Source organism: Lissotriton vulgaris, chromosome 11 (genome assembly GCF_964263255.1).
Source record: "Lissotriton vulgaris chromosome 11, aLisVul1.2, whole genome shotgun sequence".
NCBI lineage: Eukaryota > Metazoa > Chordata > Amphibia > Caudata > Salamandridae > Lissotriton > Lissotriton vulgaris.
This window is the reverse complement of record NC_141699.1, coordinates 248,450,543-248,467,158: the sequence shown is the minus strand read 5'-3', so window position 1 is coordinate 248,467,158 and position 16,616 is coordinate 248,450,543. Positions and strand designations below refer to the sequence as shown.

General features: G+C 44.8%; 1 protein-coding gene across 10 annotated transcripts in view; it reads left to right on the top strand.

Moving 5' to 3' along the window:
- CHEK2 (checkpoint kinase 2) overlaps positions 1 to 16,616 on the top strand; it is a 322,684-nt gene that overhangs the window by 203,948 nt on the left and 102,120 nt on the right. For all 10 annotated transcript variants that reach the window (XM_086943157.1, XM_086943155.1, XM_086943159.1 and 7 more), the window contains 2 exons: positions 328 to 392; positions 5,559 to 5,658. In XM_086943157.1, the coding sequence (XP_086799283.1) occupies positions 328 to 392; positions 5,559 to 5,658 (165 nt within the window). The remainder of the gene's footprint in view (positions 1 to 327; positions 393 to 5,558; positions 5,659 to 16,616) is intronic.

Genomic DNA, 16,616 nt, shown 5'->3' with positions numbered 1-16,616 from the left:
TTGTACTATCTTCTTCCCTGTGATTGGGGGAAATAGAGTAGTTGTAAAGGGCTTGTATCTGAAAAAAACTAAATTGGGGAAAAAACTCCTCACCACTGTGTTGTAACATAATTTTCCTTCAGGATAAGTAGGAAAATCAACATTAAGCAGAAGAGGTTGGCAAATATTTTTCTTGACAATTACAAACAAGTCGCAAGAGCTGATGTACAAAAGTGCTTAAGGTACAGAGCACAATGTTTGTTATCTTCAACAGCATGTGCACGCGGTGATGACTAACTGCTAATTAAAGAATAATTCTAATCTTATTGTTTTCTTTCTTTTCTTCAGCCTTGTATAATTAGGATCGACAATTTCTTCCATTCTGAAGATTACTATTACATTGTTCTAGAACTGTAAGTATTTTGTTTATGCATTTGTAGGTTTATGAGTATGTAGAACTTATGAATTATTTTAGTTATCTTATTTTAGTTGTCTTTAATCCCTTCTCAACCTTCTGGCATAGAAATAAAAGGATCCTCTTGTTTATTGTGTTTTCCTTATCCGAATGTGCCAAATATCTGAGGTATCTGGAGATGGCGCAATAGAAATTTGTCACGATCAATAAAAAAAAATAATAATAAAATATATATCTATCTATCTATCTATCTATCTATCTATCTATCTATCTATCTATATATATCTCCTACTGGCGATAGCCCGTAGATAGGTATACTTAGGGCCAACTTTTCCCACAAAGTGTTTTTTTGTTTTGCTAATAAGTTTGGCGCCGTTTGACAATCGTCACTAAATTTTCAAAACCAGTATGCAAGTTAGTTGAGCTGCTGTTTGGAAAGTTTTGGGGTGATCCATCAAGCGGGCCGAGAAAAAGGAGGGGCCCAAAGGCTTTTCCCCTATTTAATGTCAAAAGGGACTTTGCCATTTTTAGACCAAATATGGCAGAAAGATAGATGTTTGTCCAAAAAGCGACTTTTTTGTAATTTGGGGTAAATCTGGTCATTAGTTTGAGAGTCATTATAGAAGAAATGTACAGATATCTAGGGACGCAGATACCCAAGTGGTATTTGCAGGTACCCGCGATTCCAGAGGGAAAAGCAAAACCCGGATTGGCTGGCCGCAGCCTGAAAGGACCGTTGCTGGCGTCATTTTGTTTGTCGCTTGGCACGGGGAGGGAAAAATAATGGGCTAAAACAGTTAAGGGGTCAGGATACAGGCATCTTGACCCCATAGGACACATGGAGGGGTCCTTGAAGGACTCTAGTTAGGTTGACGTTTTACCCACACAAAACAACAGAAATTCTGCATTTAGAGTTGTATTTATGTTAAGAAACTAAAACTTGTGGCCTAAAGTTACTTAACCGTGTGAAATATAGTTTCTTCAGATAAGTTTAACTATAACTGCTGAATTTCTATGGGTTTGTGTGGGTAAAACATCAACCTAATGATAACGTCACTGTAACCTTTGATTTTTGTGTGAATTTTTATGTTTTTTTTAACGCAAACTAATATATAATTACTGGTCGTCCACACAACCCTGCCGCGTCCCCTGCAGCCAACCCTCATGCCACATGTGTTTAAACCCGTGAGATGCACAGCCGGGGCTCTAGTATGTGAGTAGGTGAGTTTTTTCCCCCAATGGGCTTCAGATTCGCGGGTACCTGCTGATCCTCTGTGGGTACGGTACACGCTGTTCCTCAATTAGTGCCCTCACCCCCAAAAGTATTTGGGCAATTTTTTGTTGAGGGGTACTAAAAGTTCCACCCATCCTGTGTGTAACTATAATAAACAAAAGTAGTTGGTCATGCTTGGGAAGGAAGCTTTCAATTGCCTAGGACCCTAGCCTAGTATGTGGTGATCTTGCAGTGCAAACACAAGGAGATGATGGACCGGAGTGCTGAATCTTTTCAGACACTCACCCCCAGTCACAAATCTGGGTTGAATCCATAATCATTCTTTAGCTCACTTCGCCACCTCAGTTTAGACCCAGATATATGCAAATCAGTCTTGCCCCTGTGCCTCATGCGAACAATCCACCCGAACTGCCAAGCCAGGTCTTCCCTGAACCGGAAACAAGCATCCTGCGACCGGTTTCTGGGTAACACCCTTTATCAGCCAAGCAAGCTTGAATTATTTATTTATTTATTTAAAACATTTGTATAGCGCATCTGTCACCTGGCAGGTATCCTGGCGCTGAGAGCTTACTCCTAAAATGGAAAGAGACGGGAGACTGTTTGGGGGTTAGAGGTGAGGGAATTAGGGGAAGAGCCAAGTTTTAATCCGCTTTCTGAATGGAAGGAGATGTGGAATTTGGCGGATGTCGACCGGCAAACTATTCCAAAGTTTAGAGGCGGCCACTCTGAAGGATCTTCCCCCAGTCCTTACCTTGTTAAATCTGGGTACCAACACAAGGCAGGCTGAGGTGGATCGGAGAGTTCTGGTGGGGGTGTACCAGGAAAACATTTTTTGTAGGGATCTGGGGCCAGTTCCGTGTAGTGCTTTGAAGACAAGGCAGAGTGCTTTAAAAGCTATTCGCTGCTTCAAAGGGAGCCTGTGTAGCTCGGCTAAGGCTGCTGTGGCCGAGGATCTCCTGGTCCAACCGAGGGCTAGTTTGGCTGCGCCCGACTGGACTCTTTGGAGTCTGTCCAGTAGAACAGCTGGGGACTCGAGCAGAAGAGCATTGCAATAGTCAAGGCGACTAAGGATAGTGCACCTGACTATTAGTGCTCGAGCCTGTGCAGGGAGTAGTGGCATGATTTTGCGTAAGGAACGCAGTAGGGCCGAGCAGGTGGAGACTGTTTTGGTTACCTGCGTTTCCATGCTGAGGTTGTTGTTTAGTATAACACCCAGATTGCGGACACTAGTGACCGTGAATCCTAGTGAATCCAGTGGTAAAGGGAGCAAGGGACCCACGTCTGGGCATACCCTGCCAACTAAGGGTGAATAAGGCAAACACAAGGAGCTGATGGACGGACCGTTAAAACATTTCAGATACTCACCCCCAGTCACAGATCTAGGTTGAATCCATCATGTTTCTTTAGCTCACTTCATCACCTCAGTTAGCCCAAAACCGGTCCCAGGATGCTTGTTTCCGGTCCAGGGAAGACATGGCTTGGCAGATCGGGCTGGACTGTTCCCATGAGGCACATGGTCAAAACTGATTTGCATAGAGCTGTGTCTGAACTGGGGTGGCGAAGTGAGCTAAAGAACTATGATGGATTCAACCCGGCAGAGTCCCGACTCCATATCAATCTTCTGGAGCTTTGGGCGATCCGACTTGCACTGAAGGCATTCCTTCCCTCTGTCCGGGGAAGTGTATTGCAGGTGTTCACGGACAACACCACCGCAATGTGGTATTGCAACAAACAGGGCGGCGTGGGGTCGTGGACCCTGTGTCAGGAAGCACTGCACCTCTGGACATGGCTGTAACATCATGACATTACCTTGGTGGTTCATCACCTGGCAGGATCTCTGAACGCCAGGGCGGACAACTCAGCCGCTGGTGCATAATGGATCACGAACGGCGTCTGAACTCTGACGTGGCGCAAGGTCTCTTTCTGCAGTGGAGAGAGCCTTGGTTAGATCTATCTGCCACAGAAGAGAGTTCTGCATGTTGGAATTTACAAGGCGCGCTTTTTGTTGCGAGTGGAGCTGCGGTCTGTTGTACGCCTTTCCGCCTATACCACTTCTGCCCAGAGTGCTGAAGAAGATTCAGTGCGCGCAGGCCCAAGTCGTCCTTGTGGCTCCGGATTGGGCACGAAGATACTGGTATCCCGAGCTACTCAGCATGGCAATTGATTCCCCGATCCGACTGCCTCTTTGGGAGGATCGCCTGTCGCAACAGCATGGGACAGTCCTCCACCCGAACCTGTCCAGCCTCCCCCTCCATGTGTGCAGATTGAGTGGCGACAGTTGACCGCTTTCGATCTTCCTCCCGAAGTCTGTGAAGTCATTCTAGCAGCCAGGCGTCCCTCCACTAAGACGGTATACGCCTGCAGGTGTAACAAATTTGTGGCATGGTGCACAGCAAAGGCTGTGGATCCTCTTTCTGCCTCTCTTTCCGATGTCCTTCTGTTCCCTCTCTCTTTGGCCCAGCAGGGCTCTGCTCTGGGCACTATCAAAGGTTATCTTTCAGCCGGCTCTGCCTTTCTATGGTTTCCAGATAAGCCTTCTCTTTGTAAGTCCCCGGTTGGTAATTGTTTCCTCAAAGACATTACGCACACGTTTCCTCCCGTGCCTTTCATAATGCCTCAATGGGACTTAAATCTTGTCTTGACTTATCTGATGTGTGCTCCCTTTGTGCCCCTTCATAACTATCCCTTACGTCTTCTCACTCTAAAGACGGCTTTCCTGGTAGCTACCACCTCTGCCAGGAGAGTGAGTGAGCTCCAGTCTCTTTCTTCAAAACCTCCTTTTCTTTTTGTTCATCCAGACAAGGTGGTTTTAAGGACTCGCCCTTCGTTCTTGCCTAAGGTTGTCACACCCTTCCACAACGGGCAGACCATCACTTTGCCCACCTTCTTTCCACCTCCGCAGCCTTCAAAAGAGGAAGAGGCTTCACCGCCTGGACCCAAAACGTGCACTCTTGTTCTATCGGAAGCGCACACAACTGTTCCGGGTGGATGACCAACTTTTTGTTGGCTACATGGACGCCAAAAAAAGGTCAGGCCGTGTCCAAACGGACCGTTTCTCGGTGGGTCGTTCTGTGCATCAAAGCATGTTACTTGTTGGCTAAGAAGGAGCCTCCTGTGGGGCTGCGTGCCCACTCTTACCAGGGCAGCGGCAGCCGCTACTGCCTTGGGACGCAGCGTTCCCTGGCAGGACATTTGTCAGGCAGCTACGTGGGCCTCGCTGCACACGTTTACCAAGCATTACTGCCTTGACAGTCAAGGTAAGGAATCTATCATTAACGTTTCTCTTTCAGATGCACAAGTTACTACTTGTGTAACAATATATCTGTAAGACATTAGTTAGTGATAGATTCCTTACCGCCCCACCCATCCTCCCCGTTCTGCAAACCGATTTCTAGGATTAAGGTAATCCCTTCAGGGCCCTAGTTTCTTGGCACCAGTGGTCAGTTTCTTGCATGGCTCTGCGTCCTGGCGCGGAAAGTCGCTTACAGAACTTACATCAGCGCGCATGGGTGGCGCCTAAGTAGTCTCCGTGACGTCATCTCTGCGCATACGACGCCAGCGACAGACGCGGAGCCGCATGGCACCACCTTCCAACGCGCCAGGGTACTGCATGACGAAAAACTTTACAGATTCAGTGTGACTCCTGGGGATATTCTAAGGTAAGGAATCTATCACTAACTAATGTCTCTTACAGATAGATCGTTACACAAGTAGTAACTTGTGCTTTATATATATTTTTATTACAAATTAATTTTCAGACTGTTGGTTTTGCTGTTCATTTTTAAGAAACAAGTTGAATGTGTTTGCTTGCTCCTTTTTTCACACTTGTGCAATCATTACATTTAGTAAAAGATAGTTTTTTTAATGCGTCGATATATAAAAATAAATTTGACTCAACAATTGTTTTATTTCTGGTCCAATTTTCTTTAGAATGGAAGGAGGAGAATTGTTTGAAAGAGTGGTGACAAAAACAAGACTGAAAGAATCTACTGCTAAGCTATATTTTTATCAAATGCTTCTGGCTGTGCAGGTAAATTATTACTATCACTATCATTATTTTATTTGTTACTATTCGTTTATAAGGAATCGGGAAAATTAAATATAGTTTAATTTCACTATTAATGAAACAACATTCATCATATGCATAGCATTAATCAAATTTTCCTTAAGAAGTTAATTATTCTTTTTATTTTTTTTAAACAGTCAACCACTTATAATATTCCTTGACAGTTTAAAAATAAATAGAATATCTTTGCTTGGTGTGATAATACATTAAGCTAAGGATTTCATTATAAAATACTTAATTAGTATACAGTCATAAATACTTCAGCTAGTGCATCTTTGCCAAGAAATATAACTTTTATTAAATGATGGCTATACATGTGAAGTATTATAGCTATAATTGGGCCGGCCTCAAATGGAGTTTGCAAGCCTTTCCCAGTCCTCCAAAATGCATGCTGGTGAATGTAATGAAAATGAAAAGTAGTCAAATTACTCACAGAATTCATAGTATGTACTTGAAAGTTCAAGTTTGTCCAGTGATACGTATCCCTTGACACATGTCTTGACGTATCTTACTGCTGCTACTCGTCGGAAGGGAGCAGTTTCAGTGTGGAAAACATGGTTTACTACTTTAGTTCCTGTATAGGTACTGCATTAAAATTACCAAATGCCCTTAGGTGTTAATGACTAACAGAAATATGAAGCTTAAATGCTTGCACATGAGTAGACCCAGGGGAGGTACTACAGCGATTTCCTGAATAAGGACAGCACACCATCACCAACTAGTTTTTTTGTCAACAAGTTCATCATAAAGCTGTCCTTCAAGACAGTGACTCTGACAGAGGTCATCCGTCTCTGCTGAAAGATATCTGGACGGCATTGCACTTCCTTGAATAGGTTGATTCTGTAGTAGGGGATCTCTGTGTATAGTCATAATCTAGTGATTAGTCCCGCTCATGAGCGTGGACCTCGGAGCAATTAAAAATAATCTCTTAAGCTGTCTAAAAATGCAGTCCTACAAAGACACTTAAGAGAGAATTAAAGACAGATAATGCAGCCTATATCCACAGGCTACACTGCCCAGTACTTCAACTAGACATTCCACCAAAACCACAAACCGCACAGCCTGCCAAGTTTTCTTCATAGAGAAAAACTTCCCCTTTTACCAACAAAGCCTCTGGAATGATAGAGCGGAAGGGGAGGACAGACAAGCCCCATAGGCTGCCATTATATGGCTTAAAAAGGGATACTGTGCCTTTAAGGAAACTTTCCAGAACTCTCCTGGTATCCCAGAATGCACAGCAACTCCCTCCACTTTCAATTATTTTTTCCGGCTCCTGCTAGCAGGACCCTGGAGCATCGAGCTCTCCCTTTTTTGGGTTTATTGTAAGAATTTTGCACTTTTAAAGTGTGTGAGTGTTTACACTCAACGTGTTTTGGTGCCCTCTTCCTTTTCTAGGATTCTGAGCACTCTTTTTTGGGTAAAAAATGCCAGCATTGTTTGATAAATACATAAATAATTAGACAACATCTTGTAAAACATTTGGATGTACATATTTTATCATTTGTGGAAAGAAAAGCTTATACTTTTAGTCAAAAGTAATTGCCTGAATCGTAATAAAGTTACCTGAATCAATTTTCCAGAAAGACCATTCATGCTGGGATTGCAATGCATACAAATAAAAAGAACATACCTAAAATATCAAAGTTTCTTTTGTAATACAGTCTGTGGTTCATCTTATTTTAACAGTTACATGTGATAATTCTTCTCATGATAATGACACTATCATAAAAGAATACAAGACACCAGAGATATAACAGTGTGGGTGGAAGGGGCGGAGCTTGTGTTACAGGCAAGTAAGTCATGCAACATTTCCTACTTCTAGCTGATTGAAGCTAATTACCACAGGTCAAAAGACAAAGTATTTGGATTAGTTGTAGGTGATGACAATCCCCAAACGCATTGATTAAACCAACAAAATCATTATAAAGTATCCACAATTCTATTATATCCCAAGTGTATACCTTTGCTCACTGTACTTTAAAATATTGAGTTATTTCTGTAAACTAAAAGACCCCAGTTGCAAACATAAAAGGCGCATTGGGGGAACATGGCTGCTGTGAGCTGAGCAGTCGCATGCCTGCACTGAGCAGTTCTTCTGCTCCTCTAATGCATGTCGGCTGAACCGGGCTGAGATTACAGCAATGTGCAGTTGTGAGGAAAGGCCAAGTGTTCATAGTGACATATCGGAAAAAATATCTTTTACCTGAGATGTGTGTTGGCCTGCTCCCGGATCTTCTGCCCTGCTTTGGGGCTGCTTCCAAGTTGAGGCGTGGTCAGAGATTCACTGTCTCCTCCGTGGGGGCCTCGGTAGGAGTGCTTCCGGTAAAACGGAAAGCAGGGGCAGTACAGGCAGCGCGGCGATAGCTGGAGTGTTTGGAGTCTTCGCGCTAGAGGGAGCAACGGCGGTGACGACGGTGGGAGAGGTGGTAGAGGTGGAAAGCGCTGGAACAAAAAGACGGAGCTCCACTGCCATAGTACAGGAAGGAAAATCGGGCGGCGAGGTATCGAGGCTCCGGGAGGCTCTTACGTTTGATAAGTCCTCTCCTCCATATTCCCTGCGAACTTCGAGTAGGAGGGGGGGACTTTGGAGTAGTTAGTCTCCCGCCTTCGTTGTCCTCTCTGCCCACCCAGCACACTGCGAATACACAGTGGGTTAAAGGCAGAGAAGCCAGGAGAGTCCTTGTTTCATCAAAACCATTGAGAGGCAAAGTGGCAAAAAAGGGCAGAAAGAGGGGAGGTGAGCAAGGGCTTAGAACTCAGGAGAGTAGGGAGGACAACAGGGGCTCTAACAAAGCACCTACGGACCAAGATTATTCTATTTTAGGTGCTGAGGGAGACAGTGGTGAGAGCTCCGAATACCAGGAACATAAAGGGAAGGGCATCAAGAAGGGTACCAAACCATTTGAGAAAAAGGGCGTCCCAGCAGACGCTAAAATTATAATAACCCCCTCGCTGAGATCCTATTTTAAAGTTCTGCCACAAGTGCCGGACGTAGGGAAACAGAGGGAGTCGCTGAGAGAGGTTTCTGAGACATCAGGGATAACAAAAATATCTGCGCCTTCGGCTATGGAGTTGAGTCTTTCCCTCCCCCTGCCACCATCACCCTCTTCAGCCTCTGGGTTGGACCCTGTGTTAGACCCCTTGCTCAGTTCAAGCCCCCTTCTGGCTCTCTGGGCCAGATATGCGGTTAATTGAGCCACAAGCAATACTGGTTAATTCAATGGAAGACTGCAAATTTGGCTAGTATCGGAGATAATGTGCCATCAGTGTAAATATGGAAGAGTTAGCAAAGGTCAGCGGAGAGCCTAACACTGGGGCAAAGAGAGTATTAGAGGTATGCAGTGGTACATCAGGGCCTTTGGTAGCTTTAGGAAGTCCAGGTTTGGAAACTCTCTTCTTTTCGATGGCCAAGGACATTAAAAAAGGGTTTGAAGTTTCAGGAAAAAAAAAAAATAAATAAGAATCAAACCAGGGGGAAATTTGACTTTTTTGAGAGTCACTTGGAAAAAAAATTGGACAACTTAAGTTCAAGAACGGTGGTCCTAGAAAATGTGGTCGAAGTCCTGAAGGATGGTCTGGGAGAAGTCAGAACGGATATCTCTATGCTTAAAAAAGAGGAAGCTGCTGGAAAATAATTCCAGGTGCAATAACCTACGGCCCTTAAATATACCCGAGGGGAAAGAGGGTGAGGATCTTAAATCCTTTATTGTCTCCCTCATTAAAGAGACCCTTCAAATTGAAGTTTCGGAAGAAGAATTAAGGAGAGACATCCAAAGAATTCACCGAGATCCCTTTAGGAAACATCCAAATCGGACAAAGCCCAGGAAGATCTTAATGAATTTTTTTACTTTTTCCCTCAATGAGAAAATCTTAACAGCAGCCCTTAAACTGAAATCTTTAAGACCTAGAGACTCTTCCTTTTCCTTTGAGATGAGATCAGACCTGTCACGCCCCACTTTAGACAGACAGTGGGAGCTAGGGAAAAGAATGGATGAATTTAGGAAGCTGGGGGCAACAGTCCAATTAAAATTTCCTGCTCAATTAAAAATCATGCTCAACAATAAAATGTATTTTGTTAAAACAGTACAGGAAGTGGATGAGCTCCTAGAGAACCTAAAAACGTAATCAATCATCCAAATTTTTTGTACACAAGTCGGCTTCCTTCATCCAATAGATTAATCCTTTCTTAGTACGCAATTAGACATGTAATTAAAGTCTATAGATACAGCTTTAAACTAGGTAGAAATAGTTTTGGAGCAGTTTAGGGCTTGCCAGCAGGCAGAATCTGGACTCGTCCAGGTAAATGGGGGCAGGGTTCTCCAGGGAGGGATGGGTGGGTGTCAGGACAGGGGGGGTGAGAGCACGGGTGTGGGAGCAGTGGGGAACATTTTAAAAAAAATAATTTGCCTCTTACTTTAGCTGAAGTTCAAGGTTTAGTGTTTTTGGTTTGGTGTCGGCGCAACGTAGACTAGGGTAGTTTGAAATCCCAAGGTTTTCATCTGCTATGATGACATTGCAGTGTCTGTCCTGGAATGTGAACGGCCTGCGAGTCAAAAGTAGGAGGGAGAAAATCCTATAGTATTTGAGACTCACCCGCACAAGTAATCATTTTACAAGAAACCCACCTGTTGAAAAAAGAGAATAATGAGATCTGTAGAAACCTCAGTTGAGTGGAACATTGTGCCTGCTCATGTCAAACGGCCAATGTAAGGGGCATAGCTATTTTAGTAAAGAAACAAGCAAACGCCACTTTACACGAAGTAAGACCAGATTCAAGTTGCAGATGGGTGATAACTGAGGTTTCTGTAGAGACCATCCCTATTACAATTGTTTGGTATTATGACCCTAACCAGGATGATCCATCAATTCTAAAGACCATTTTTCTGAATCTCTTAGAATTTCCTGATTCAACTATCTTGGCAGGAGATTTCAATATAGTACTGAATCCAAAATTGGACAAATCACCAAAAAGTAGAGTTACAGTCTCTTGTAAATCTAGGTTTTTTTTTTTTAAAGCAATGATGAAACAACATGCTATTTGTGCTATATGGAGAGAGAGATATCTGGTATACATATGAGTGTATCATTTTATAACAAAAAATATAGACATAAATCACGAATAGATTACATCTTGATCAGTAGTAACCTAAAGGGTAATACAAAGAATATTGGGTATTTGACCCCCCACTTTGTCGGACCATGCAGCAGTTTGGATCGACCTAGATTTAGTAGGTAGTGAACAACAGAGGGTGTGGACTTTTGATCGCTCTTTCCTCTTGTCGATACTATAACTGGTCATTTGATCCAGGAGGTAAAAGCCTTTTTGGATATTAATATAGGATCGGCAGATATCATGGTCTTATGGGATGCCCTGAAATCTGTTTTTGAGAGGCCTGATTATGCATAAAAACTGTCCATAAGAACAGACAGTACAGGCAGGAAATTGCATCTGTAGAGCGCCGAATGAAAGTGCTGGAGGATAGGATTAATCGGGCACCCCAATGAAGATCAAAAACTTTAGGGGCGGAATTAGATTTGTTAAAATCCCTGTTGGAGAGTACAATTCAAACAAGAATCTCCAATAGGTGGGAGTCGAACAAGCTCGCCCACTTTGAATATGGTGAGGGAGCCGGTAGGCTACTCGCCTGGAAGGCCAAAACGGATAGAGTCAGAATCATATTGAACAAATAGAGGATGCACACTGCAAAAAGGGCAAATCTGCGGGGCCAGATGACCTCCCTGCGGAAATTTATAAGAAATTAGGGGAAACAATTATCCCTTTTATGGTTGAGGTATTAATACAATTCTGGTAGTGGGAGTCCATCCACCCACCACATGGGGGAAGCAAACATCCTAATTTTAAAACCAGGTAAACCCCCTACAAAATGTGGGTTTTACAGGCCGATTTCTTTGTTGAATTCAGATTATAAGGTTTCTTCCAAGATGTTGGCTGACAGATTAGGGGGCATAGCAGGTTGCACACTGATCGAAAGGGCTTCGTAAAGGGCAGACATCTTTCTCTTCCAGGGGATACTCATCAATAGTCATAAGCACTGAATAGTCCCGCCCTCGTGCGGGATCCCGGAGCAATAGCCAATAATATGCATATATATATATATATATATATATATATATATATATATATATATATATATATATATATATATATATATATATATATATATATATATATATATATATATACACATACATACATACATATAAATACACATATAATAACTATATATATATATAGATAATATGCATTATACATATGCAGCCTAAAATAACCATACTAGGCTCAAAAAACTGCCCCCAAAAGCCTGAAACAATTCTTTACATTTGTTAAATAAAGACATATAAATTACATTATATGAAAATGCAAAGAAGAAAGCACTGCCTTTGTTGTCTTTGAAACACACAACCTTTATTTCCAAAGGTAAAACAGGCAGGACCATAGAGGCAGCTTTAGCCTGGATAGGCTGCATTGTAACAATAGGAAAAAAACTGGTGCCGTGCCTTTAAGACCTCCAGGAACCCCCAGGCTCCCATCATGCACCACAGGTGACAGTTAGGTCAGTTCTTTTTTCCGGCTCCTTCTGTGAGGATCCTGGAGCATTGAGCTCGCCAGTTGGTGATGTTATTTCACTTTTTTCTGGTAGTTCCTTCAATTTTTTGTCTTTACTCGACATCTTTAGTCAATATCTGACTAACAACAATTTTTGTGGTTTTTTGACCTTTTTTTCCAGTCACAATGCCTGCCTTATTTATTAAGTGCCCGGCCTGTGGAAAAAAAATGTCCAAATCAGACCCACATTCGGTCTGTGTGGCTTGTCTTCCATCTACTCACAAGCCAGAACTTTGCTACCATTGCAGCAAGTTATCAAACAGAACTTTAAGAGAGAGGGAGAAGAGCAGGCTTCAGTGGTGAAACCGTGAGTGGAAGAGAAGAACTTCACTCCAGGAAACCTTCTTCTCAGCGAAAAGAACAAAAGGAAAAAGGGGAGAAGAGAAAACATCGTTCCCCTTCAACTTCGAGGGACAGATCTTCTTCTAGAGTTCCGGTATGTTCGAAATCGTCGAAATCAGCGTCACGGCTTCCGTCGAGATCGCCGTCGAAGAAGGTTTCGCCGTCGAAGAAAGGTGAGAGACGCCATGAGCGTAGGCGATCCAAGTCTGGCTCACCTACGACTTCGAGAGCACGGGACTCGACGTCGTATCATCGACGCCGACGTTCACCGTCGAGAGGCTCGAAAGACCAGTCAAGACCGCCGTCAAGAGGCGCTGTGACACCGACGTCGAACCGGGCATTGGAGGTTTCGGCGTCGAAGAGCCCAGGTCAGAGAGCGTCGAGGCACACGACGCCGAGAAAAGGGTCGTCGTCGCACTCGAGATCGCTGTCGAGAAAATCGACGTCGAGAAAGTCGACGCCGAAGAGGACGCCGCCGAAGAGGACGCCGCCGAGGAGGACGCCGCCGAGGAGGACGCCGCCGAGGAGGACGCCGCCGAGGAGGATGCCGCCGAGGAGGATGCCGCCGAGGAGGATGCCGCCGAGGAGGATGCCGTCGAGGAGGACGCCGCCGAGGAGGTCGACGCCGAGGAGGTCGCCGTCGAGAAGGTCATCTTTGGAAAAATCGACGTCGAGGAGACCACGTCGCACGTCTCCTGCAGCGAAGCGGCCTAGAACGGTTTCTAAAGACCGATCTCAGGTTTCTGTGGCTGTTTCTGGGAGTACATCTTCATCCCCTGGGCTGAATATAGTACAAATCTCTCCAGAGCCTTCAAGAGCGCCATCTCCTACAGGGGCTAACATCTCTCCACGATGGCTGGGAGAACTCAGAGACTGGAAGATAAGAAGAATCAACCTTCCAAAGTCTAGGTCCAGGTCACCGGTGTCGGAAAGACCCGCGTCAAGATCAAGGTCACCTCTTTTGCGAGTGATCAATTCTCCTGGAAAGCGGCAGCGTACTCCGCAGAGGAAGTCTCCACCTGTGAGAAGGCGGGCTTCACCTTCTCCGAGGTCTTCACATCACCGATCGTCCAAGAGACGTGATACGAGATCCTCAACGAGATCTACGAGTTCAAAGAGATATTACTCACCGACGTTATCATCGACTCCTCCAAGCAGGATATCGCCGATTGATGACGTGATCACATTCAATGAGGTTCTTTGCCGTGGAGCAGCGAAACTTAGTATAGAGATGCCTGTCTCTACTACGAAGACTAGGGTTATCTTCGAAACATTGCATCAAAGATTATCATCAAGACCTTTACTTCCTCTAGTTCCAGGTCTCTTGGAGCCTGCTGAACATAAGTTCTTGACACCGGCTTCTTTGGGAGCGGTTCCTTCACGGATCGCTAAGAAGTACAGGGCTCCGGACATTGATCCGTTATTTTTAAGAGCAGAGCCGCAACCTGATTCGGTCATCGTCTCAGCGGCACGTAAAAATCAGAACGGATCGACATCCTCTTCTGTTCCCCCAGACAAGGACAGCAAGACTATGGATTCTGTAGGAAAGAAAATGTGTGCAACTTCTGCTTCCTACATGAAGGTTGCCAGCGCCTCCGCATTGTTGGGTCGCTATGACCGATCTCTTTGGGATTCCTTATCCCGGTTCGCCGAAAAACTTCCCAAAGAAGACAAGAATGACTTCCTGGAAATCCTTCATGAAGGTGGGCTAGTGTCTAATCAGGTGATTAGCGCAGCTGCGGATGCTTCCGATCTATCCACGCATGGCTATGCTCATGGTCTTTGCGCGAGGCGTTCAGCTTGGCTAAGACTCACGGGACTTAAACCTGAAGCCCAGCACCGCATTTTGAACCTGCCTTTTAATGGGAAAACGCTCTTTGGGACTCATGCTGACGACGAAATGTCAAAAATGAAGACAGAGCTGGATACTGTGAGAGCTGTAGGTCTCGAAAAGAGAAAGGACAATTTTAAGAAAAAATACCGTCCTTATGATCGGAGGCAGGGCCAGCAGAGGGTTCAAACCCCTCAATGGTCTTCACAACAAAATCAAGGAAGATCCCAGTTCTCCCAGCGTCGTCCTGGTAGAGGAAGAGGCGGTATTTCAAGACAGTCTGCTCCTGGAAACAAGCAGCAACAGCAAAAGCAGTGAGTGTTTGCTTCCCCTGAGCCCGTTGACCACTCCGGTGGGGGGAAGTGTGCGTTTTTACCTGGAGGAGTGGAAAAACATCACAAACGACGCATGGGTGCAGAATATTGTGCAAAATGGATATGCAATCAGGTTCAAGTTTCCACCACCCTCAATTCTTCCTCAAAAGACTGTATTCCATCGTCTTCACCTTTTGAAAAAGGAAGTGTTGTTGTTAATCCAAAAGAAAGCCATCGAGGAGGTCCCAAGGACACAACGTCGAAAAGGAATTTACTCCCGTTACTTTCTAGTCCAAAAGAAAGGTCCAAGCAGGGAGTACAGGCCCATACTAGATCTCAGGCGCCTCAATCAGTTTATCCGAAGAGAAAAATTCAGGATGCTGGCGTTACATCAAATAACCCCACTTCTGCATCAAAAAGACTGGATGTGCTCCATAGACCTTCAAGATGCGTATTTTCACATCCCCATTGCCCCAAAACATCGGAAGTTTCTGAGGTTCTGCATACAAACCAATCATTACCAGTTCGCAGTCTTGCCCTTCGGGCTAAAGTCAGCTCCTCGCACCTTTTCAAAGTGCATGGCAGTCGTAGCGGCTTTCCTAAGAAAGAGGCATATTTTCGTCTATCCCTATCTAGACGATTGGCTGCTAAAGAGTGCACCTCCAGTTCTACTTCAACAAAATCTCACGTTCTGTATTCATCAGCTGCGAAAACTAGGTCTGCACGTGAATTTCAAGAAGTCTATCCTCAATCCCACACAGAGGATCCACTATCTGGGCGCACTTCTGGATTCAAAGGACGCAAAAGCGTATCCTTCGGAGGAGAGACTATCATCCATTCTCCTCAAGTGCAAAACAATGTTAAAGACTCTTCGACCAACGGCCAGACAGATCTCGTCTCTACTGGGATCCATGGCGTCTTGCATTTTCCTTGTTCCAAATGCCAGGTTACACATGAGACCTCTGCAACAGTCACTAGAGGATCAGTGGTCCCAGTTTTCAAACCGATGGGAAGACAAACTGTCACTGTCTCTGTCGGTGCGAATCTCCATTCAATGGTGGATGCAGCGGAATCATCTGGTTGTGGGAGTACCTTTTCAGGAGGACATGCCCAAACGATCCCTGGTGACAGATGCGTCCCTGCAGGGTTGGGGCGCTCATCTAGAGTCACTTCAAGTTCAAGGAGTGTGGTCGGAGAAAGAAAGGCTGTATCACATCAACATGTTGGAGCTCAGAACTGTCCATCTAGCTCTGAAGGCTTTCTTTCCTGTGCTCAAGACATCCTCTCTGCTTGTTCAGACGGACAATACAACGACGATGTACTATCTGAACAAGCAGGGCGGAACGAGATCCAGACCTCTGTCGCTGGAAGCGCAAGCAATATGGAGGTGGCTTCTGGCCCGGGGGATGAAAATTTCAGCTGTTCATCTGCCAGGTGTCCTCAACGTCCAAGCGGACGAACTAAGCAGACACTTCGCAGAAGCGCACGACTGGATCTTAAAAGGCGAAGTAATAAAAGACGTCTTTCAAACCTGGGTGTTACCAGAAATCGATCTCTTTGCAGACGCAGAAAACGCAAAATGCCGCGTCTTCGCATCCAGGTACCCACAACAAGGATCCAAGGGGAATGCTCTGTGGATAGACTGGACAGAGACATTACTCTACGCTTTTCCACCGATTCCACTTATTCCGTTGGTGATCAAGAAGCTGTACAAGTACAAGACAGACATGATTCTGGTGGCTCCGGATTGGCCTCGCCAATGGTGGTACCCGGATCTCCTGTATCTATCCAAAGTGCCGCACAAGAG